The sequence below is a fragment of the Thamnophis elegans genome, chromosome 1, assembly GCF_009769535.1.
Source record: "Thamnophis elegans isolate rThaEle1 chromosome 1, rThaEle1.pri, whole genome shotgun sequence".
Taxonomy (NCBI): Eukaryota; Metazoa; Chordata; class Lepidosauria; order Squamata; family Colubridae; genus Thamnophis; species Thamnophis elegans.
The window spans coordinates 34298650-34325064 of record NC_045541.1 but is presented as its reverse complement, the minus strand read 5'-3'; the positions used below and the strand labels follow the sequence as shown (position 1 = coordinate 34325064).

Genomic DNA, 26415 nt, shown 5'->3' with positions numbered 1-26415 from the left:
AAAGTACATTTGGGGGTGGGTGGAGTGGGGAGGAATATTATGGCTATGATGAAGGGCATATGAGTTTTCGCTTTGCTTCCTTTTTTATAATGATCTGAAACATTGTAATGTGATGTACTTCATTATTATCATGTTTCATAAGACTTTATTGGAGGTGAGGTAATAAAATATCTGTTCTTTAGAATAATGCACATAATCATTAGATATGAATCTGAACATGTGCCCAATTTTGGTTTAATCCCTCTACGCAATACTTACACTGAAGCTGCTTGTGTGTTTAATTCATCTTCTGGGGAACAGACAACAAAATATATCACAAGGTAGAAATGTAGAAAAATGGAATAATAATAAATGGGCATGTATTAAAGTAACAATCATACCTAAACACCATCATATGTTAAAAAGATGGATTAAATAGTAACCAGCTATTCCTGACTCAGGTGCCACCTTCATGCTATCAAAAAGTAAGCATTTTTTAATCAAAAGAATCCCACTTATATGGGTAAACTTAATTTTAAAATCTTTCACTTAAAAGCTTCAAAACAAGATATTAAGTCCATGTATGTATACACTCTCATGCCCACAAATGCATATACATAGAGAGAGAACTACTTAATATTATAGCTGTTAGTAGTAAGTGTATTTGTCTCCCAGGTTACTAAGATGGTTGCATGCAATTTACTTTTTAATCCAGAATTTATCTTTCAATTGCATTTGACAGAAATAGATGTAAAGGACAAGGGATCAGGATAGACCAGATTTATTTTTCCCTACTGATCTCAGTTCTCTCCATATAGTCCTCAATATAACATCTGATAATTTTTCTTGGGAGAGATTGCCAACATTTAATACAACAATGTTCAGGCTAACAAGTATGGAAGCATTAGTGTACTTCAAAATTAATGAGTTCTGCTATAAGAAATTATATAGCTATACAGGTTTAAAAAAAAGTAATGTTACCGGAATTGCAAGAAGTTTATTGTAATTATTTTATTGCAAGTTTATTGTAATTCATAGCAGCAAAATTATTCTGTCTTAAATTATGCTTAATTATGAGTTTGTCTACTTTTGTCTATAACCAATTGGTCTTTTAGGCAGAAATATTATATCATCCTAAATGTTGGAGATACGTTTAACTCAGAGATTAGCAACATTAGCAACAATATCAAGAGGCTGTACTTTCCTTTCCTTTTGTAGATAAGGACTATGTAATATCATTAAATTAAGAAGATATGGGACTTCACAGCTAGTCCTTGTTTAGCTACTATGACTAGGCAATGAAGTCATTAAGTGAAGCACTAAGTGAAAATCTGATTTTAGCTTTCCTTTAATTAACAGATATGTGAATTCATGTAGTTCTCAGCTTACAACCATTTGTTTAGTGACCGTTCAAAGTTATGACACTGAAAAAAAAGTGGCTCATGACCATTTTTCACACTTACAACCATTGCAGCATCCCCATGGCATTCGGCTGCTTGGCAACTGGCATGCATTTATGACAGTTCCCCTATCCTGGGGGGGGGGGTCATGTGATCCCCATTTCTAACCTTTCCAGCTGGGTTCCAACAAGCAAATCAATGTGGGAAGCCAGATACATGATTCACTTACCAACTGCATTGATTCACTTTGCAACTTTGACAAAAAAAATCGTAAAATGGGGCTCACTCACTTAACTTAACAAATGTCTTGTTAGCAACAGAACTTTTGTGCTCAATTGAGATCGTAATTTACCTGTGCTATAAATGTGAAGATTGGTTGTAAACTTGCTTTTTCATCACCGTTGTGTCTACAAACTGTTGCTAAATGAGGCAGTCACTAAACAAGGACTACGTTTACATTTTCAAACTGCATCTGTTTATGTTTAAGTAATTCCCCACCGAAGTTGACAATATCATTTCCAGGATTTCTGGAGCCAAAGAAAGCAAGCCTGAAGACTACACGAGACTTAAAAGTTGCAACTTATTATTTAGCTTGAAATTTTCCTCTAAAACTACACATCTCTTGTCAAGCAATCAGGACACAGTAAACACAGATGCTAAGCTATTGACATTTATGGACAGCTGTAATAGTGGTCTTTGGCTAGAATTATTGACAATATGACCTTTCCTTAGCAAGATAAAAACTTAAAACTCTATCAAATCACCATAGAAGTGAATTTTTGGGTAGAGTGAGGTATATGTCAAAATTGAAATTGACCCTTACCATGAGTTTTAGAACAATCCTCGTGTTTATCTGTGCGCCATGAAAATATGAAGAATTGCCAGGACAGCACCATTAAAATGTGTTGCCATTCATTTCTCTTTCCCGTTACCCTTTTTTGTTTTTGCTTTGCATGCTGTTGTAAGACTGTCCCTTGTGGCTGCTTATGGACTGAAGTGGACAGTGGGAATGGCTATCTGGAGAATTAGCTTTGACGGCACAGTTCATCAACTCCATTATCCATCTCTGGATGTTCATCAGCTTCCATCAGAGAAGAGCAATATGTTCCTGCTTTTAAAAATTCTGATCTTGTGACTGGAAATAAGATGTCGGTGCTCTCATGAAGTGTTAAATCTGTCTGAGTGTCCCTGTGTTGGCTTGTAACATCAATTACTCAAAGCAAGTTAGCAGACCAAAGTAGTGGGGAAAAAATCAATATCTGAATGAACTCTTTGGCGCCATTGCAAGCTAGTAGTAACCTAGATGGTTGAGAGCTTGAATGTTGACCAGAGTATGTATGTATGTTGGTATGTATGTATGTGACAATGTATGTATAAAATTAAACTTCAAAAAAGAAAGCATAAAAGGTAAAAGTAGAGGTAAAGGTTCCTCTTGCACATATGTGCTAGTGGTTCCTGACTCTAGGGAGCGGTGCTCATCTCCGTTTCAAAGCCAAAGAGCCAGCATTGTCCAAAGACGTTTCCATGGTCATGTCGCCAGAATGACTAAATGGTGAAGGTGCACAGAATGCTGTTACCTTCTCTCCAAAGTGGTCCCTATTTTTCTACTTGCATTTTTACATGGTTTTGAACTGCTAGGTTGGCAGAAGCTGGGATAAGTAACAGGAGCTCACTCCATTATATGGTGCTAGGGATTCAAACCGCCAAACTGCTGACCTTTCTGATTGACCGGCTCAGCATCTTAGCCACTGAGCCACCACATCCCCTAAAGAAAATATAACCGAATACAAATTAAGGAAGAAAAAAAGAGAAAGAAAAGGAAAGGAAAGCAAAAAGTGGAAGAAAAGGAAAAGGTTAAAGAAAAATAGAAAAGGAAGAAACAACTTATTAAGAAGTGGCATCTGTAAATATTTCAAAGACAGAAATATACAGAAAAAACCCAAGGAAAGTCTTCCAAAGGAACTTTAAACTTCAAAGAATACAGGTAATCTTCGACTTATGACCACAATTGAGGCCAACATTTCTGTTGCTAAGTGAGACAATTGTTAAGTGACTTTTATCCCATTTTACGACCTTCCTTCACTTAACAATTGTTAAGTGGATCACTGCAGTTGTTAAATTAGTAACATGGTTGTTAAATGAATTTGGCTTCCCCATTGCTTTGCTTGTCAGAAGATCACAAAAGGTGATTCCATGACCCTGGGACTCTGCAACTGTCATAAACATGAGTCAGGTGGCAAGCATCTGAATTTTGATCACATGACTAAGGTATGAAAAAGTCGTAAGTTGCTTTTTTTCAGTGCTGTTGTAACTTTGAATGGTCACTAAATGAATAGTTGTAAATCAAGGATGTAGTAGAAGTTCTAATCAAACTATGCCAGCATATCTGAAGACTGATACAGTGGCCAACAGATTGAAACACCAATTGCAAAAAAAGAGACTTAAATAGATGTGCAAATTTGTATGATACCCTTAATTCCACATGCCAGCAAAATACACATTGAAGAACCCTACATAGAAACTGAGTATGCAAAATGCTAAGAAACCTGAGACATCATCACTAAGGCATGTTCAATAATTATGCAAGCCAAATAACACCAAACAAAAGTCAGTATGTGTTTCATTGATTATAGGAGGAGTTTGTGACAATGACAAGTTGTAGAATGTCCTTGGAAAAATGGAAATACAAAAACATCTCATTGTCCTTATGCAAAATCTATACACAGGTAAGGAAACCACAGGGTAGAACATGGCAATTCAGACTGGCTCCAGGGGGGCAAAGGGCTGAGACAAGGCTGTGAACAGCCAATAAATAAGTAGTTAATAAATAAAATTGCCAGCTCTGTGTTAAAGGTAAAGGTTCCCCTGCACATGCATGCTAATTGTTTCCGGCTCATCTCTGTTTCAAAGCTGAAGAACCAGCTCTGTCCAAAGACGTCTCCATGGTCATGTGGCCAACATGACTAAATGCCGAAGGCGCATGGAACACTGTTACCTTCCCACCAAAGGTGGTTCCTTTTTTTCTACTTGCATTTTTACATGCTTTCGAACTGCTAGGTTGGTAGAAGCTGGGACAAGTAACGGGAGCTCACTCCGTTATGCGGTGCTAGAGATTTGAACCATCGAACTGCCGACCTTTCTGATCGACAAGCTCAGTGCCTTAGCCACTGAGCCACTGCATCCTGTGTAACGCACCGCTCTGTTACTTTACTAGATATACATGATTTGTCTTTTTCTACTAATAATCATCATTTTAAAGTGATCCTTGGAATATCCAATGTTTTCCTTGGCATAACAGTACTTCTTTTGCTCTAGAAATTCAATGAAACGGAAATGGCTTTGCTTATCATCTAATTCTGGTACAGGATAAATCAGGGATGCCTCCCATAGATCAAATGAACCTTTCTGTGGGTTTCTAAATATTTTGTGCTACAACTCCATCATTCTTCAACAATGTGACAAAATGGGTGTGAAATTTAGATGAGGAAGTTAGATCATCTGAACTGGCGGGCCTTCAGTAGCAGGCCTTTTCTGCTATGGAGCTCATAGCAGAATCTTCTCTGCTCACAGAGATGAGGACAGTGTCATCACTTCTGAAGATCCCCCAAGACCTGGTTATGCTAGCAGACCTGAAGACCTCAGGGGATGAGTGAATTTGTGAGGGGACTATTACTGATGAGCCATGGTGGCGCAATGGTTAGAGTGCAGTACTGCAGGCTACTTCTGCTGCCTGCAATTTGGCAGCTCAAATCTCACCAGGCTCAGGGTTGACTCAGCCTTCCATCCTTCCGAGGTGGATAAAATGAGGAGCCAATTTTTTTTGGGTGGGGGGGGGGTGTCAATAGGCTGACTCTGTAAACCACTTAAAGAAGGCTGTGAAGCAGTATATGCCTAAGTGCTATTGCTATTATTATTAACTTATTCTTTAGTTCTGTTTTTATAGTTTTTAAATAATTGTTTTAAGTAATAATTGCTTTGTATTTATTGTTGTATGCCAGCCAGAATCACTATAGGCTTTCTATAAGATGGGTGCCTGTATAAATTTGATTAATAAAGAAATAAATGAAAGGTGGTTCAAGGCAGCAGAACAGCACCAGGTTGCTGTAAAGCAAGCCATATTGCACGGGAAATGCAACTTTGTGTATTTCCCCGAAAAGTATAGCACCGTTATGCCAGTCATTCTTCATTGCTTGATTAATTAAATTAATTAATTAATTAACCAATTGAATAGAATCATAGAGCTTGAAGGGGCCTGAGATCTTCTAATCCACCCTCCTGCCCTAAGCAGAACTTATATCCGTGGCAAAAAGAACTTTTAATTTTTTAAGAACTGTAATTGTGAAATGGAAACCAGAATTCTCAAATTAACTTGCATTGCATCACTTACTGTATGTAACTCTGCTAGGGCAATCAACCCAAGACCTAGAAGTCACTCCTCCTCTGTATATGTTAGACAGGGTTCTTAAAATGCTGTATTTGTATTGTTTGCAAGTTTTCCATGAATCTCTTCTAAGATTTAGAGCCACACGTATCTGCTCCAGCCTGCTTAGGGAATAAACTTTGGACTTTGGTGCCTAGAATGACATGCTTGCTTAGCGTCTTGAAAATAATGACATATTAATTTCCCCTGGTGAGAGACACACCAATCTATTTGCTTTGGAAAGTTTTGGGCAACTACTTAATTCTCCCTGAGCATGTTTTCCTTCTGCAAAGAAATCTGGGAAAATACTATGTGGGTATTTCTACCTTAAAATGTTTCAAATTTGAAATGTATTGTATATCTTCATTCCAGATATATGAATTCAAACCCATTATTTCTGCAGCAAGATATTTTCCACATTTATGTAACTGTGTCACCTGCATTGCAATCCTCTTCATCCTAGGAGTACTTGAAAAATATATATCCAAGATTAATTTGTGTATTAAAAACTATTGAAGTTGCAAGTCAGAAATAATGGATGCACCAAACCCCACCAGTCTGTTAAGTATTGTGAAATAGCCATACAAGAAGTCAAATGATGAGTATTTATTAGATGGATAACCAGTCCTCATGGAAAAGTTCATCATTATTAAATGGAGTTTGTTAAAAATTGGTAATTTCTCATTTCTTTTTCATTTGGGTTGTCACCAAGCATTTTAACAAGTGAAAGTTAATTGGACAAGTTACAATTCTCGTAGAAAATGCCAAGCTGCTTATCAAACTATAGAAAGCTTAGGATGTAGGCCATCAAACAACATTTTTTATGCGCCCTTTCCAGCATTACTCTTTACTCACATATAAGTTGCCCTTATATGTATTTTCTGGTGTAAAATATGAGGAAGAATGATTGAACTATTTTTCCACAAGCAGGGAATTTTTGTGGTGGGGAATTAGTTCTTATCTACAATCAATTCGAATGCTACTTTTGAGATCACCTGGCAAAATTTTGCAAAAATAACATTTGAAAATCTGAATTGCATAGGGGATGCGAATAAATCCTAACAAATCACAGGATATCTATACAATACTATATGAATAATAGTGACGTCTCCATTTAGTAAAAGCAGCAGTATTTCACTCAGCATACAGTTGTCCAAACCAAACCTTGTATACATCCCCCAAATAATTGTTATTGAAGCATATAAGATAGGACAGGGGATAATGGAAGCCTCAATTGTCCTATCCTATTATTATTTTTAAAAAACCCTCTCAATTTAAACCAAGTCCATTCAGCCTTTTTCCAGACATTGTCCTGGTTTAATGTTCAAAGGTCAGCATTCCAAGATTTTTTTTTTTACTTGTAAAGCTTCGAAGGAGAGTAACTATAGTACAAAGCAAGGCACTAGAATCAAAGTTTTTTACTTGGGAAACTTGATATAAAAAAAGCAGCCAGAAGACATCATGTTTTATCCATACATCACTCAATAACCATGCCATTAGGAAATCACAGCTCCAGAATGAATATTCAATGTTGGCATCCCCTGTCTGAGGGACAGTTCCAACATGGCAAACCTCAAGAGACTCTTCCATCACATAGGCCAAAATGTATGATGGCAGATTTTCCAGCACAGCTCAGTCCAGGATGGGAATCACCCACAGATAAATATGTTGGTGATGCTTCTATTTAAGTACACCGCCTTCACCTTAAGCCCAGGAGGCACTAGCAGAATGCTTCCCTATCATTTCACTGGGAAACATTCTCTTTCATTTATACAAGCAATTACTTAATATGGAAAAAAAGCAAATTAAAACAATTTCTTCCTTGCCACATTTAAACACTCATTATGTATAAATTGGGGGAGGGAGGAAGCAGCACTTTCTTATGAACTATTGTTTGCTCTTTTGCTTTGCTAATCCGTTCTTCTAAATCAATAAGGTACTAAGATGTGACATAATTTGAGTAATGGCTTTATATTTAGATATATATTTATATTTATATATATTTATATATAAATGTTTTGCATATTTTGAACTGAAAATATATGTTACAGACCATACACATATAAAATGTGAAGCACTTAAAAATGTGATTAAAATGTCTAAATGATTCAACAGGGGAAAGAAACAGAACCAATTCTGATTATATGATATTACAAAAAAGAGACAGTAATAAGTGATAGAAACTACATAAAAATAAACTTTAACTGTATGCATTTTCCTCAGTTTTTAAAAAACTGTTAAATGCACCAGTAATAAATAAAATCTGCATGTTTCCTCATCAACAATTCCTAGTGTCCAGCCTTACTGTAAACAGTACACGTATGTAAAATGCATCTTAACAAAATAAAAAGAGAAAGAGGAGAAGACTCAGTTATGGGTTCAGTTGCCCAAACTGATTTCCTAATATCCAAAAACATAGATCAAAGTGTACAAAGCCAATCCTACTCTTGGCAAGTCAGTTCCTTAAAATTAAACTGTAACAGTGCAAGGAAGGAATGCAAGGAATCCCTTAGTGCAACAAAGAAGAGACACGCAGGCAAAGATGTGGATTGAAATTGTCCAGTCCCATGGGTCAATGTTGGGAGCATCAAACAGACAAATTAACTCTGTTTCTTTTTCTGAATTAAAAAATATATATTAAAAGCCATGGTTGTAATGCCCCGATTTTGTCTTAGGGCTCCTTTGTCATCTTCTTCTTCCATAGGCCACCAGAGATTCAGCTTGAAGTCTTTAATGATTGGCCATTTGCAAAAATGCCATGGCAGGTGCTAATTAAGATTCTCATGGCTCTGTTTCCTCTCAAATGGCTGGTTTGGGTATACAACTGTGCCGATGCCTGAAGCCACTTGGAATCAAATCCCAGCAAGTTGTATGTCCTTCTTTGTGTCTGCCAGCATTGTGGCTTTTAAAAAAATCAACAGTCAGATTTGAGCTTGTCCAAGGAATTGTCAATTTTGGTCAACGTCTTTTTGATACGCAAAGCTGTTAATCTTGCCGATGGATTGTGGTACCAGCATTCTTTCATGAGCTTAGCAAGTGAAGTTAATGTCTGAAAAGGTAAGCACAGAAATATATATTCAGAGTAGAATATTTTAATGGCACTACTCCATCCCACATTGATTATCACTGCTCTGTTTGCAGCATGGAAAATAATTGCTGACCAAACAATATACAGAAAAGCAGTGGCCTCAAACCACAGTTTGAGGCTTAAACTATTGTTTGTATGTTTAGTAATCATTTCTATAAACAAAGGTCTGATCCACACTGGGACATGTAACCAGTTTCGACACTGAAGCTAATTCATACACAGAAATGATCAGTGGTGGCTCATGGCTGTTTCTAATTCCTTGTGTGTCTAATCATGCTTGGTCAATTCAATTTGCTTCATTTAGTACACCCCCATCCCAATATAAGACATGATGAAAATATAAAATGGAAAAATATTAAAAAGCAGTTTTTCCTCAAGTTCATATTGAACTGGAAAGTACATTCAGGAAGATCAAGAGTGCTCAAGAAAACGAAGTGGCCTGTTTGTCGTATGGAAAAATAATTCAAATCTGTTGAGAACTTTACAAGTGACCTTTTGGTTCACCCTAAAAGCTTGTTCTTTGTCTTTTTTTTTTTTTTTGGTCTTCCGCATTTTCTATCTACAGTACTCATGAATAACTTTTTTAATTTAAAAAGTTGCTTCAATACTTAAAGCAAAGAAGCAATAATGGAGCCTTCAGCTATCCCTGAGTATCCAAGGCCTCTCCAAAGAGCTTCTAAAAGCATTTGTCTTAATGCTGTGGGGAAGGAGAAAAGAGATCACCAGTAGGAAGAGAAGATGCAAAATAGGGGAAGAGTTGCACACAGATACACAGAAGCCAGAAGGTCATATAATTGAACAGTCCTTAATTGCTGTAAAGCATACTTCCTTTAGTTCTGTGGCCCCAGGATAACTGGTGGTTGGAGCAAAAAGCTCAAGGTTTTTATAACAGTTTTATCTTTGGTTGAGAAATTGAGTCCAGGATGGTTTTCACCTGATCAAGATCTTCTTCCTGTCTCCTTTTGCCCAATGGATTATGCCTTCGTTTGCCTCTGCAGGGCCACTCAATTGAGAGGCCCCCTCCCTGACCTTAGATAGGTATATTCCGTTTCCGCTCTAGAATTTATAAATATTTATGGTAAAACTATTACGCAGACCTAGGCTGTGATAGGCTATAGGTCTCTGCCAATTGTATCAAGAGCTTGGTAATGATATTTTATATTGGGAGAAGCAACAATGTATGTTTTTTAAAAAAAATCAGATTTTTTTTTGAACCCCTAAAAGCTTTTTTCAATTTTTCTTAAAGATGATTTAGCTTGCAAATTTTTCTCTTCTAGCACTTAATCATGACTAGAACAGTTGTTTCTACGATGATTTTTCATATGGATCCTTTTTTGCCAATTTCAATATAAACAGACTGGCAAGTACCAGAAGCGAGAGCTGCAGCCAATACTTCCCCACGTTCTTTGCACTTTCACCCAAATCCCTCGTATTCCAGATAGCCTCTAGATCAAGTAAAAGTACTACAGGTGAATAGATTTCAGGGGTGAGAGGTTCAGCTCCTTTTGCCCACATGCCTGATTTATTGTAAAAATATGGTCACCTCCTGCTGTATTATGAATGGGGAAGATGGATGATTAAACAAATGTAATTACTGCTGCCACATCTAGTTTGGCCTATAGCCTAAACAGCAGATGGTTTTAACAATTCTTAACAGATGATCGAGTAGAAAATACATCAACCCATTTCAGCAAGTGCACTTACAGGGTCTGAAAACCATCTGTTGGGAATATTTGGCCTCTGCTGATCCACACAAACTACTTTTCTCATGTCTTCAAAACTAGGATCATTAGGAACGACATCGTAAAATGGAGGTTTGTAGTCTTCAACTATACCTGTGACCGAAAACACAAGGGATATGTTATATTGCACCAATATAGATTTAAGACGTCCATTAGCAATACAAAGTTCACATACTGTTACCAAGGGATTAAACTTTGCCAATTGGAAGCTTTTGTGACATCTCACTGATATTGTGAAATGAAACCCTAAGAGCACAATACAACCAAAGCATTAAATCAACTTGGTCTCCCAGTGGACTAGAGAAAAGTTTGACTCTGTAAACATGTGCATGTACAGAACACAAATCATACATATGGCAAAGCAGCAAAACTATTAACAGATTTGGAAAGAAGGGAAAACTTAACATTTCTTTATACTTTCACATATTTGGCATTAACTATCTAGACCCAAATTAGCTAGCATAGGATTCAGAAGATGCTGAATGGGTGGGGCAGTAATTTTATAAGAAAAGGATGAAGTCAGTGTAAGATTAATTGTGCTCTTCCCCAAAAGAACAAGTCTGAAGTCCAGAATAAGTTGGTCACAACTGCCTATAAACAAAGCAGTTATTTTACTGGCTACTACTGGGTGACGCATCATCAAGGCCCTTGGATAATTCTGGTGTTGCTTCTTGGTGGAATGGCAATAACCCAAAAATACAAGTCTCTGACTTGGAGGGGTGGGGGTGGGGTGTCCTCTGCACTTATGGCTACTGACGGATAGCAGGGGCAGATGGTAGCCATGACGATTTTTGCCCACCTTTGGGGTCCTCCTTGAAACGAGAGGACCTCACCCGAATCATCCCTTGCTTAGATTACTTCAAGGTACCCTAAGTAGGTCTGCCTTTGAAGATAACTTTGAAGCTGAAGTTGAAGTCCCCTATTCAGCACTACTGTTCTTGGTTCATGTACGTCAGTATAAGCTGTACTGGCACTGATTGGATTTTGGGTACAATTCAAAACAACAGTTTTAACTTATAAAACCTTTTATGGCTTGGCACCAAGATACTTTGTAAGACCATCTTTTCCAGCCAAATTCAATCTGCGTGAATTTTCCCACCTGGGAGAAACTACTGGTTCTCTATTTCTCAAGAAAGAGGAGGGGTGGCCCTGGGTCTCACAGGCATGGCTTCTTAAGTGTGCTTGCATTATGAAATAGTCACCCTCTGGAATCTGACTAGCTCCCACACTGGCTTTTCTATACTTTTTTTTAAAAAACAACAACAACAACAGAACTGTTATGAAGAGTCTAAGAGGATGACGGGGATGTCATCAATATTGCTGATGGGAGTTCTTGTACTGCTGCTATTTTATTTTTATGATTTATCTGTTTTAAATTTTATTGCACTGTTCCCTTTATGGCTAAAGTTAACTGTTGAGAAGCAGTGTTGGGCTCCCAATTTTTTGACAACCAGTTGTCTGCCCTAATGACTGGCTGGGGGAGGGGCTGGCTGGGGTGGTGGTCATGTGACTGAGTGGGCGTGCCCAACTCTATGTCAGTTGTGTGGATGGTACCTGTATGGGACAGCGGAGGGAATCCAGGGGCCTCCAGTTGGGGGATGGGGTGGAAGAAAGATCCAACCTGTTTGAGTGTGTGTGACACACACATATACGTGCGTGTGTATGACAGAGAGACTGTGAAAGCTGGCTGAGTTTTGGGCTTTTTGGGGGGCTGTTTTCAGACAAATTTTGGCCAGAAAAACAGCCTGAAAACGGCCCCAAAAATAGCTTACCCATCTTCTTTTCCTCTTGCAGACAGCTTTCCAAGTCTAGCTTGACTCAGTCAGTCAGTCAGTCAGTCTCTCTCTCTCTCACACACACACATACACATACACACACACACACACACACACACACACACACACACCCCTGACTGGATCCTTCCATTCCCCACCATCCAGTCAGAGCTGAAGCAGCTTCTTGGATGAGAAGTGAAATGTCTTCAAAGAAAAACCAGGGGCCGGTGGCCTCTTGAAAAAGCACTTTGGTTGCCTAATTAGATTCTCCTTCTCTCAAGGTCCTACAGAAGATCATTTTTTGCAGTCTTTCTAAACGTCAAAATGGAGGAGGTTATCGTGACCCCATGCTCCCTTCAGGGTGTGGGCACCAATAGCATTTTCTCCCAGCTGGTTCTCATTGGGCAGGGAGGTGTCATTGTGCCAGATATAGCAAGAAGGCAAGCCATATAGGACTATACAGGTAATCAGCACTTGAATTGAGCCCAAAAGCCTCTCAGCAACTAATACAGTTCCTACAAACCTATGGGATGGCAAACCTCTGGCTCACATGCCAGAGGTGGCACGCAAAGCCCTCTCTCTAGGCATGTGCGCCGTCAGCAGCTGCACTTCCAGGTTCCATCACACGTGTGTGCACCAGTCAGCTGGTCTGGTGCACATGTGGCCAGCCATTCTCTTCCGGGTTCTGTCACGCACATGCGCGAAGACCAGCTGGTTGGGCACATGAGCAAGACGGAACCTGGAAGTACAGCTGGCTGCCACACGCTCCTGTTTCGGCACTTGGTGTCCAAAAGGTTAGCCAACACTAATCTAAGCAATCCAACCAATCCATTGTCAGCTACAAGTTTTCCAGGTTATATCCAGGGTCAACCCCATGCAAGGCAAATTGCAACAGTCTAACACGAATATGACAAGGATGAGAGTCATTACCTTCAGTACTTCCTGGTCCAAGAAGGCTGCCACAGCTGAGAGACCTAACAGTCATTTATTAATTTATGTATTTATTTTCTGTTGCCAGGTGCACGATAAGGCCCATTTATGGCATCATTCTAGATCTCTTTTTATCTGCCACAGTACCTCAATAAACTAACAATTATTGTTGCTGTTCTTATTTAAACAACAATTGTCACCCTAGCCTCTCATGGAAGAAGTTCTCATAGAGCCCTAAGGTTCCATAAAACAGCCTTGCCATAAGAATGAAGATTTCTTGCTCCCACGTGAATTTTTCTGCCCTGGAAGAACTGGAGGGCATCTTGGTGAAACCCTAATACTTGTTCCAAGGGAAGCTTTTTCCATGTTTGTGGAAAGGAGGAGGAGGAGGAGAAATCCTTGAGCTTCGTGGAATTTCTTGCCTGGATTACTCATCCCAACTCCATCAGTTTTCAGATGTAAAGATAAAGATTTGTCTTTCATTCCCCCTTTGCTTTCCCTCCTTTAGTTGATTTTTTAAAAATTTTCATTCTTCTGGCTATCTGGTAGCATATACATTTCCAGCATATTTTATCTTGATAGCCAGCTAAATGTGATGGAACCACCAGCTGAAGGCCCCCTGCTAGAGTGAATAAAGAGAGATTCCAACTTAGAGTCTATACAGGAGAGGAAATGACTGAGGTCAAATCCTTGGGTCTATATCTATCGTTTTCCAAGAGAAGGTAGACAGTCTGGTGACATTCTTGTAATAGAGGCAATCAACAATAAACTATTTGTTTACACTGTTAGCCCTTGGGTCACCAGGCTGCCAATCGGACGGGGAGCACACTGCATCACATCCGGAGCTGAAGCTGAATGATGCATCCATGTACGCATGCATGCTGCACCAGGAGCCAACAGCTGAATGACATGTCCACGCCCACATGCCGCACCAGAAACTGAGCTCGCCAGCATGTCGTCCTGCGCGTGGCACAGCTGAACAGCACAGGGCTTCACAGTGGACTTACTGGGCTGTGGGGTGGCCCTGGAGGGCCCCCTGCTGTGGGGGACTCCAGAACTGTGTGATGCCTGCCAAGGCTGGAGGGGCAGCAAGGGTTGCGCAGAGCAACAGCAGCGTGCATGGCCTGCATGCTGGACTGTAATGGCATCACCTAAGGACGCCACGTGAGGGGTGGGGAGTCATAGGGGCTGACCCAAGGGGTGGAGCCGTGGGGCAGACACTGTTTAAAGGATGGAGGGATTAACCATGTTAGCACTGACTTTGCCTGTTTCCTGTTTGTCACTCTGTGACGGTTGTTACAGCATTTTGGATAAAGTTTGTCAGTTAACCATCTTTGGCTCTGTCTGAATTCCTTGCTGAAAGCCAGAACGTGACATATACAAGTAGTTGCAGTTGCTCAATCCGGACATTAAAGTGCTTTTAAGTGGAAAAGCAAGATGAAGGATTTAAACTTTATAGATTGAACTAAACTCACATTTACCTACCATTGCTAACCATGCGCCTGGCTACTTCCCAGAGGACCAGTCCAAATGCCCAAATATCGACTCTTTTGTAGGAGTCAAAGCAGTCCGCCTGAATTGTTTCATCCAGGACTTCTGGGGCCATATAGCGCTTGGTGCCTACACGGGAGTTGTTCGCAACATCCAGCTGATTGGTACTTTGAGAATGCATGACGGAGAGACCTATAATCACAAAGGAAAAGAGTTATTGTGATGTGCTTCTCTTTTCTTTTAAGTTAGATCTGTAATAGATTTAGGAAGGGGAAAAAATCTTGAAGATGTTGGCCGAGTTTACTATGTGAAATATACTTCAGAAATATAGTCAAGTGTTTACCATCCAGAAAACAGGCAGATTCCAGAGTCTGTTTTTCCAGACTGTTTCTGGAAAAACAGAAAGAGAACACCAAATGCAGCAGCAATTGAATAGCCCACAGGTACTCAGAGTCATTACTGTGGAAAGAAATTTAAGCAAGCCTTGGGCTCATATACCATCGCCACCGCACACATGCCACGCCCTGATTTGGGCCTAATAAGCCTCCCTGAAACTTCCTGGGAGACAAAAAGGATGCTTGGGGACTCCTGGAAGGGGTGGGGAGGGGGCCAGCAAGTGTTTGTTGATTCTCCGAACCGGTTAAAATTTCCACTACCGGTTTGACTGAACCGGTCCAAACCGGCTGAATACCACCTCTGGTCATGTCTGACTCTGGGGCACGATGCTCATCTCTATTTCTAGGAGGAGGGAGCCAGCGATGTCCAAAGACATTTTCCATGGTCAGGTGGCCAGCATGGGCTATACGTCAAAGATGCACAGAATGCTACTAACTTCCCACTGAAGCGGTACCTATTAATCTACTCGCATTTGCATGCTTTTGGAACTGTTAGGTGGACAGGATAACATAGTAGAAATAAGCAAATTTCAAACCACGATTGATTTAAGGTGGTTTGTTTTCAACAACCATGATGAATTTTAACTACAATTACTGATCTGTATGCAACACTTTACTATGATAAAAAGACGCAAAAAATATGACCTTACAGTAATCAGCAGGAAGGGAGAGAGTCCGTAACTTTGTCTGTTTTAATAGTCTGTTTTAAGTCTGTTTTAATAATCCTAAACCTGGCTCAACATTGCATGCTGTGATGTTATAGGCTTTAAGGAAGCTAGCACAGGGCTCTTCCAACAGTAATTATTTATTGCCACATAAAATGCTGGAAGGGAGTTCAAGGGGTTGAGGTCCAACACCCCTGGAGGAGATCAGATTGAGGAAGAAGTCTCTTGTGGCAGACTTCCATGTTCAGAAAATAGTACAAGATACACCCAGGAGCAGCAAAACTTTTGGGTGCTAAGCGCCCTCTAGTGGCTGCCGAATCTTCCTAGCTTGCTTACAGAGTGACGCCAAGGAAAGCCTGAATGACATTTCTTCAATATATACCTGGTTCATTACATAAATCATGTAGCATCTTTATAATCTTTAATCCTCTTCAAAGCCTATAAACCTTATTTTTACATATAAAGCTATCTGTTATTGTTGCATTTGCTCTTGCTTTCCTTTTTTTATCCTCCATGGGTTTTAGCAATAGCAATAGCAATAGCAGTTAGACTTATATACCGCTTCATAGGGCTTTTAGCCCTCTCTAAGCGGTTTACAGAGTCAGCATATTGCCCCCAACAACAATCCGGGTCCTCATTTTACCCACCTCGGAAGGATGGAAGGCTGAGTCAACCCTGAGCCGGTGAGATTTGAACAGCCGAACTGCAGAACTGCAGTCAGCTGAAGTAGCCTGCAGTGCTGCATTTAACCACTGCGCTACCTCGGCTCCTTGGCTGGTTGGTTGGTTTGGCAACCTAGGTACTCTCCCAGCGATAAACTACTCATGCTAGCCACGCGGGGGGAAAACCAGGAAGCCACTTACCTAGATCTGCGATGCAACACTGCCCGTTTTTCTTAACCAAGATGTTTTTACTCTTCAAGTCCCGATGAGCAATGGCAGGTTTTCCTTGGGTCCCGAATATCTCAATGTGCAAATGAGCAAGGCCACTAGCTATGGACAAAACTATTCGTAAGCAGCTCACAGTGTCCAACGTTGTCAGTTGCAGGTAGTCGTAGAGCGAGCCCATTTCATGGTAATGTGTGATTAGCCACAACTGAGTGCTGGAATTCCGTGACGTCATGTCTGAAGCAATAAAACCTGAAAGGGACAGGAACATTCCTAAGAAAGGCAAATCATCCGATATTTCCTTCTTCTTCTAATAACCCTCATCATACAAACCAGGGATACGTAACCTTGGATCCCAATGAGTTGGACTTTAGTTCCCATCAAATGAAGCTAACATGGTCAAAGTTGAGGAAGATTTCTAAAACATCTCCAAAGCACCAGGTTGATGAACTCGGAGTTAAACTCTCCCAAACTGCATCATTCTCCATTATCCCTAAGACCAGTGAGAACTGAATGCAAGCTATTCTCAGCACAAAAGCCAAATTCTATTACTCCCAGACTTATAAAAAAAAGGTATTAAGTGTTTACTACCGTGTTTCCCTGAAAATAAGACAGGGTCTTATTTTCTTTTGTCCCCCGAAATAAGCACTTGGCCTTATTTTTGGGGAGGTCTTATTATTTTTGAGGTGCAGGAGGTGATGAGTGTGGTCACCTCATGGCTGCTACTCTGTTGCAATATTTTTGGAGGGGGGCTTATTTTAGCGCATGAGTTCAAAACCATGATTGGGCTTGTTATCGGGGGAGGTCGTATTTTCAGGGAAACAGTTAGGACTAAAGACATGGAAACACTCAAAATATTGCAATTTCTTGCTCTTTTCATCAGTACATCTAGTCCTTGACTTAAAACAGTTGATTTAGTGACCATTCAAAGTTACAACGGCTCTGAAAAAAGTGACTTATGACCACTTTTCACATTTATGACTGTTGCAGCATTCCCATGATTGTGATCAAAATTTGGGTGCTTGGCAACTGGTTCATATTTATGGTGGTTATGGTGTCCCAGGGTCATTTGATCAATGTTTTTGTGACCTTCTGTTAAGCAAAGTCAATGGGGAAGCCAGATTCACTTAACAACCAGGTTACTAACTTAACAACTGCAAGGATTCACTTAACAACTGTGGCAAGAAAAGTCATACAATGGGGCAAAACTCACTTAACAAATGTCTCACTTAACAACGTAAATAGTGAGCTCAATTGTGGGTTGTGAGTCGAGGACTATTTGTATAATTCCTCTCCTTTTCAAAGTGAGCAATTCCTGTGTTAAATGATCATCGGGATGTGCAATGCTTTGGGATCAGTCTGGAAAAGATTCTTTGGAAACTGGAGGAGTATGAATAAACCAAATGCTTATGACTCATTGAAGCAGCTGCTTCACTTTCCAAGATGGCCTGCGTAGCAATGAATTCACAGCCAAGTCCTCTGTGGGCTCTGAAGCACTTTTTCTCAATTGAATCTGAAATCTACAGAATGATGTATTAACCTAACATTTAAATGCCAGAACTTGGAGCTCATCTCCTCTGGCAGAAACCCCAAGAGCATTTTTTTCCAGCACCTACAATTTGCCACTAGTGTGGGGAGCTCTTCTCTGCACCAAAACATACACACAGACTACCCAATCCAGCCAACTCTTACATTTGCTTAAGTGCTCAGTTGGAAGCACAGCCAAAGCATTTCCCAGAAACGATGAAAGGCTTGTGTAGACTAGAGGAATAAGATACTGAACTGGATTTAAAACTTGGGGGAGAAATAGCTTGATAAAGGGTCTTCCTATATTGACAATGGAAACTAGAGCACCAGTTCCACTAGAAAGAACACTACATTAAAAACAAAGATGGGAGGATAACAGGGACATTTAAATCTACCAGATGTACCAAAGGACTCAGATAACAGAAAAGCACTTGAATGCTTCCCCAAAACTCCAAGTGGCTCTTGAAGTAAATATAGATTAGCTTTAGCCACCACCACAGTGAAATATGGAAACAAATGTACAGAAAGCATTTAAATATATATTGTATATCAGGGGTAGTCAACCTTTTTATACCTACCGCCCACTTTTGTATCTCTGTTAGTAGTAAAATTTTCTAACCGCCCACCAGTTCCACAGTAATGGTGATTTATAAAGTAGGGAAGTAACTTTACCTTATAAAATAGAGTTACAGCAAACCCCTACCGCCCACCATGAAAGCTGGAATGCCCACTAGTGGGCAATAGGGACCAGGTCAGGGGTGGGTTTCAACCGGTTCGCGGCGGTCCCTGCGAACTGGTTGGTTCCGGGAACGGCGAAGGGCACACCCGCCCGCCCGCGCTCCTTACCCGGTTTTGACGAGTTCTGTGCTTCCACGCATGCGCAGGACGCATACAGCACCTGCGCGATCCTCCAGGAGCAGCTGGAGCATCGCACAGATGCTAGTATGCATGTGTGCGCCGCGCGCGTGCACGCGCTGCATGCGTGCACGAGGACGCCGCTGGCCCGAACCGGTTGGAATGGGACGAGAAACCCACCCCTGGATCAGGTTGACTACCACTGCTGTATACTATGCATATAGCTCCCAACACATACACCATTAAGCCAGCAATGTAAAGTCCATCTTATCTCTGCTACCCCCAGCAATGTCCCACTGCAAGTCTCCCTTCCTAGGCTAAGCTGGGTGCCCTTGCACTCATCCTCCTCTTGCCTCTATATAATGGGCTAAACCAGGGGTCGGCAACCCTAAACACAAAGAGCCATTTGGACCCGTTTCCCACAGAAAATACCAGGAGCCACAAAACCTACCGGGGGTCAAAAAGCTAAATAAATTGCGTGCTGAAGGGTGTAGCACATTGGCGGTTGTGACACATATTCTGAGTGATAGGGAGCCGCAGCAGAGGGATGAAAGAGCCACATGTGTCTTCAGAGCCGTGGGTTGCTGACCCTTGGGCTAAACCTTGCAGAGGATTTAGTGAAGATCCATGGCTTCACATGACACATCATTGCCAAAGGACAACTGCAGAAAGGCAGAAAGCCTAGAAGGATCAGGTCTGAACTGAGATGGGACCAAAAAACGGCATCAATTCAACAGCCCAGCTTGCCTATGATTAAACTCTGATTTTTCATCTGTCCAATGAAAGGAGGAGACATTCTACTGTTCTATCACCCAAATACCTGTAACTTATTACACAAAGGGAAGAAAATGCCTGCAAAGGACACAGACCCTGAGTCTGGATTTAAAAGGTCTGCCTTTGAAACACCACACTTTATTTGAATGAGACCTGGCAAGCACGGTCGATATTTCTGCGTGGCATTTTTAGGGCAACCAACAGACTCCACTTTATTTGCAACATAAATGCTTTATTCCATTTGCAGGTCTGCTTTTTTTTAAAAAAATTGTAGAATCATACAAATGTGTATAAAGTGGCAGGTTCAAATTGCTTTCTGGGGAGATCAGGCTGAAGAATATATTACTTCTAAACTAAAAGTTATTCTCTATCATTGGGTGTCATCTAACCTTTCTTTTATTCCAGCAACTGTTTACTTCTCTATTTCTTCAAGGAGGACTAAAGAAAAGACTGAGTTGGATGGTCTCGGCAGATTTGGGCTCTCAGACCGTCCGCAGAGCTCTCTCCCCATCTATCTACCCCCCCCCCCCAAGCAATGCCATTCTTTTCCCCACCTAAAATATTTTCGTGCCTCAGCAACACGGTATTGTATAATTCTGTTTCCCTGAACCAGGACTTTTCATCTCGGGAAGAAAAGATCTTGACAGCAATGCTTTCTCCTTGCCATTGTCCTCGCCAGACTTCTCCGTATCGGCCTTTCCCTAGAAAGCATAAACAAAGGAGATATTTTTTTTTTTATCAACAGCTCTTCATTCAAAGAGAAAGTTTTTTGGGCTTATCGCCAGAAATTGTATTAAACATCCATATTTATGAACTTTCAAAGGTTACGCTGCTGGACTGAGTGGACCTCTGAATCTCTACCATCTACTTATGGCAGAGATTGTCAACTTTGCAGGGACTTAATTAACACCCCCTAAAAAAAGAAGGGCAAGCTTATATGCACCTATCCCATGAATGAACCCGATGGTATCATCAGCGTTGGAACTGGGTCAGAAACAAATTAAGTCACTTTTAGTAGTTACCTTTATCCCAGAGATCAAGTAAATCATAGCAATAGCACTTAAGACTTATATACCGCTTCACAGTACAATTACAGCCCTCTCTAATCTGTTCTGTCTACAACAGAAAGTCTTTTGACTAGAAATAAATGATTGTCTAATGCAGTGGTTCTCAACCTGTGGGTCGGGACCCCTTTGGGAGTCGAACGACCTTTTCACAGGGGTCGCCTAAGACCATCGGAAAACACATATTTTCGATGGTCTTAGGTACCATCAATTTTATGGTTGGGGGTCACCACAACATGAGGAACTGTATTAAAGGGTCGCGGCATTGGGAAGATTGAGAACCACTGGTCTAATGGGAAAGGCCTGGAATATGGATTGTACTTTTGAGACAGCCACTTTCATTTCGCATGCTGGCTGGGGAATCTTGGGAGTTGAAGTCCACAAGTCTTAAAGTGGCCAAGATTGGAGACTCCTGACATAAGAGTATCCCTGGTCAACCCAAACAAGTTTAATTCAGTGCAGTGCCACCTGCTCTGTTTCTCAGAAACATACATCTCCCATTTCTTCATATTTGGCACATGTTCCTCAACAACAGATGTGTTTCAAGGAAAAGAGACACGTGACACCCTACGAGGAATTCCTAATACCCAGACGAGACTTCCTATCCAAAAATAGCAACGTAATACAGGCTAACCATTTAGTCTCTAAAAACAGATGCTGTCTATCTTAGGAAAAGGCCACGTTCCAAGCCTATATGGAGCTGCATTAGTTTCCTAGTGTTTTTAGATATAGGTGAGTGCAGTGTGTATATTTAAAAAGCTAGCTAAGACCACTTAAGAACCATCAATTCCTGATACTATATATATTCAACCTGTTAAATCATAAAGAATATAACAAAGTCTTCTTTACGACTTGTTCTTTTAAAACGGTAAGTGTCCAAAGTTAATTGCAAGGTTTAGTATTGTTTGTTATATTCAATAAAGGTAAAGGTTCCCCTTACACATATGTGCTAGTCGTTCCTGACTCTAGGGGGCAGTGCTCATCTCCGTTTCAAAGCCAAAGAGCAAACACTGTCTGAAGACATCTCTGTGGTCATGTACCCGGCATGACTAAATGCCCAAGGCGCACGGAACTCTGATGGGGGGGGGTACGGGACCCATTAGGGGCATGGATATGGGTCTGTGTTACGGGTCCCATTAGGGACATGGATATGGGTGTGCATTATGGATCTCATTAGGGGCATGGATATGGGTGTGTGTTACGCGTCCCATTAGGGGCATGGATATGGGTGTGCATTATGGATCTCATTAGGGGCATGGATATGGGTGTGTGTTACGCGTCCCATTAGGGGCATGGATATGGGTCCGTGTTATGAGTCCCATTTCTTGGCTATATTAATCCCCATGTCCACAAGTTTATTCAGTGACCATATATATTTATTTTATATTGTTTTAATTGCTTTTTATGTTTTTTATGATGTACCTGACTTACATATAAATTCTGTGTAAATGGATTTCATTCTTAACCCAGGGGATTGTCTTTATTTAGTTAATCAATTTGTAAAAATGTCCATCTCAACTAGTGGCTTTGGACAGTGAGCAATAGCCAATTGAATAAAAACAGTTACATCCTAAATACAAAAATTAAAATACATAGCAGTGGAGAAAGCAATACTCAGTAGTAGATTCCTTTTTGCCACTTTTCCCCCTTAAGGCTGAATCTTGCCAGGTTTTTTTTTTAAAGGACTTAATCCCAAACACTTCACTTTCAGGAAAAGCAGAGAAGAAAAAAAATGGTCTGTTTTTTTCTCTGGGTAGCCTTATACAGCAACTTAAAATGATGGAAGTCCACCATTTGGATTCACTCCGTTTGAAAAAAAAAAAGTGATCCACCTATATTCATCTAGCACAATCTTCCTTAAGCTAAAAGAAGGGAGGTAAAATCAAATAATCAGGAGTCTGAGATGACTGCTGTAACATTTACCCAAGTCCCATTGCTCATAGAGCTATTCTTGATGAACAGATCAAACGATGACTAACCTACGCACTCCAACAGGGCAATCTGCCGAGCCACTGTTCTTTGTACCAGGAAAGGCAGCCCTGAGCCACTCCCAGAAGTACAGGAATGGTCCAACAGGTCCTGTGTAGAAATAACAAAACATTATTATTGCAACGGAAGCAAGTACTCGTGCCATTCTATCTCTTTAGGCAACATTTTTTTATTGGACAGACGTGAAAATAATATTACTAGTTAAAAGCATTTAGCACTAGGATGGACAGACAGACAGGTCTAGTTTATAGAGTATCTTTGACAACCTATAATCCATTGGGTCATCTTTTCAGAGATATTTCTATTCCATAGAAACAGAATGACCACAGCTGGTTGGCAAAAAAGCAGTGAAAGCGGGAACAATTTCCAACTGGCTTCCCCAATGAGTTTCCTCATGAAAAGCTAGCAGGAAACATCAGAACCAATCTTCCTTCCTTCCTCCCTCGAATTAGTGTCAGCTTCCCCATTTACTTTCCTTGTGGGAAGTTTGCAGGTAGAAAGTCATTGGGCAAGTCAGCAGGAAGTACAAAGTCCAAGGTCAGGAGCCAGGTAAATAGCTGCTGCTGAGTGGGGGAGGGAGCAAGGTGGTTGGAGAGGGGATGCAAGTGGGTGGTATAGGTTGGGAAGAGTCTTGTAGGGATGTGCAAGACATGCTGTGCGCATGGGGGTGGAACAGGTCAAGAAGGGTGTGGGGGGGTCATGGGTGTGAGAGTTGCCTGTCAGGTATGGCATATGGTGGTGCGATGGTGTAGGTTGGGAAAGGTGGAGGTATTTGGGTTTATGTGAAAAGTACCATGCAGACCAGGAATATTGGGTGTGGGGATGGCATGGGTTCGGGATGGAGTGTGGGGATGTGCCAACAGGTCAGGTAAGCTCCATGGGGGTGGCATGGATCTGGAAGGATGCATGAGGGTGAGCAAGTGTTGTTTTGTGGGCCAGGGAAAGTTCTACATAAATTATGGAAGGCACGAGGGAATGGGGGTGGCAGCATAAATTAGGGAAGATGCAAGATGTTGGGCATAGATCATTTGTGGCATGGGCGAGGAAGGCTGTGGGGAGGTTCCTTCTTCCCTGTTCCTTTCTTACCCCTTCCATTCCCAGTAGACAGGTGGCTGCTGTGAGGTGGGGGTGGGAGCAAGGGATTGCAAGATTGGCTGGGAAATTGTTATAGAACATTGAAAATGAAGATCATGTGGTCCCAACACTGTAACACTGAAGCAGCCACAATTTCACCAAATTTAATTCCCTCTGGGTCCTAGATTTTGAACTCATTCTGTAAATTAGTCCATTGGAGGTACCCCGATTCAAAAATTGCTGCCCTGTGGTGCACCGTTTTGTCCAATTAAAGGTCATGATTAAAGTTTCAGTAGTATACTGAAACATTGCAATCTTACACAGGTTTATTGGTGAGTAAATTCTATAGAAGCCTTAGTTCCCACACAAGTTTGTGTAATTATTTTTCAGTATCTACTGAGCTACTGATCTAATGGAGATTCCTACTCGCTTTTTAATTCATCACAGTTGTAGCTAAACTTTTCAGTATCATATTATTTCTCCGATTTACGTACCATATACAGTTTTCATTTCTGGTTTACTAATTTTGAACCCTCTGCCAATTTCCCCCCCCCCCAGAAAATGGTGATCTTTCTTAAATGAAAGGGAAATTTTTCTAGATTTTCCAAAACTACAAAATTTATTACTGTAGAAAATAACAGACTTATTGTATTTTATCAGAAATCTGCCAAATAGAACACAGTTGCCTTTCGTGAATGCCAGATATAGATGATAACGAAATGTAACTCTTTCCAATTATTTATTCAGATTTCAAATGCAAAGTATTACTCAATTCTGAAAACCCTTCCTATTTAATACAATTTAAAGATCATTAAAAACACGGATCAGTCTCATTAGTTTGGAGATGCATATAGAGGTTCTATAACAAAATTTTAAAATGTACATCTATAGTGATATGCATCAAGTTACACTCGGTATATTTATGTCAGAAAGTAAATATGGCAATGATGCTGTGTCATATTACCATTTAATATGAATTTGAATATATATGCTAAAAATACTTAACAAAACCATACTACAAAAACAAAGAATTGCAACCTGCTCATCTCCTGTATAAACATGCTTCAAAATTTGCTGGAAGCAACTAACAATCCCTTTTATGGTCTAAGAATTCTTATGAAGCTTCAGTGGAGCTCCCCACATTTCCAGACAACGTTAAGAGGCTGCAGCTTTTCAATAAGCCAGATCTATCTATCTATCTATCTATCTATCTATCTATCTATCTATCTATCTATCTATCTATCTATCTATCTATCTATCATCTATCTACCTACCTACCTACCTACCTACCTACCTACCTACCTACCTACCTACCTAACTACCTAACTACCTAACTACCTAAACTTACAAAACTGGAACAGCTTTAAAATTAATTATTTTCATGCTATATATAAAATAAAACGAAATGACATCAATGTATTGCTATGAATTACTTTACCAAAGTTAGTAAAGTCCACCTTCTATTCATCTAAATCATTAATGGTAAATGTAACTTGATTGGTAAAGAAGACATTTGCATTCTTACCATAGGGAGGCATTTAGACATTATTTTTGGCATTTATAGATATATATGTTTGTTGCTGCATCATTGATACATCCAATAAGCAATTTTAGGCACTATGGAGACAGCACACGTAGTGAGTCTTTTCATGATATCAACCGCCTCCTTTCAATATGCTTCCATTTTTTTCACACCCACCACAGATGAAAATTGTCTGCCCTCGAACCCACGCATTTTCAGCATAAATATGTTACTAAATTTTCCATGCTATTCCCTTTTAAATGTCTCAAAAACAAGTTATGCAAGGCCTTCAAAATGTTTTGTTGAGATTGCCGTTTTATTCACCGGGTAAAACCGACCTGCCAAATATTCTCATTTAACTCAATACCCACCCACTTCCAATTACTGGGCTACTTCCCTTTCAACATTTTGTGCTTTTTCCCCCACCCCCAATTCCGGTAGGTATTTTGCCATGTCTTTGGACAGTATTTTTTTTTTCAATTTTGTCTTTTGCATTCGGAGGTTGTACACAACTCTTCATACCAATCTAAATGTGTTTTATACAATTATCCTTTGTTAAGAAATAAATTAAGACCCTCATCTCAAAGTCCAATGAACAATCCTGCTAAAGCTTCAAGCATGCACGATAATACATTCCCATTCATTCAAGACGTATAAAAGGAGGCTTGCTTTAATAACCACCTAGTTGTCAAGATTTCGATTTAGGAGGTCTGCCAGATAGAAGAGATGCAATGAATTTCAATGACTATTGTGTCTTGCTTTTTCCTGAAGAAATATCCATACAGAGGGGAGCCCTGAAAGGACTGTTATTTCCCTGGATTTCATTCTTTTCATTAGA

At 40.3% G+C, this 26415-nt stretch overlaps 1 protein-coding gene across 1 annotated transcript in view; it reads right to left on the bottom strand.

Moving 5' to 3' along the window:
• Positions 1 to 7061: 7061 nt before the first annotated feature.
• Positions 7062 to 26415, bottom strand: part of ACVR1 (activin A receptor type 1) — a 79176-nt gene continuing 59822 nt past the window's right edge. Inside the window, exons 6-11 of the mRNA XM_032216867.1 lie at positions 22972 to 23071; positions 20483 to 20629; positions 16749 to 17024; positions 14820 to 15017; positions 10592 to 10722; positions 7062 to 8848 (exon numbers count right to left, since the gene is read on the bottom strand). Of these exons, the coding sequence (XP_032072758.1) occupies positions 8714 to 8848; positions 10592 to 10722; positions 14820 to 15017; positions 16749 to 17024; positions 20483 to 20629; positions 22972 to 23071 (987 nt within the window). The 3' untranslated portion in view covers positions 7062 to 8713. The remainder of the gene's footprint in view (positions 8849 to 10591; positions 10723 to 14819; positions 15018 to 16748; positions 17025 to 20482; positions 20630 to 22971; positions 23072 to 26415) is intronic.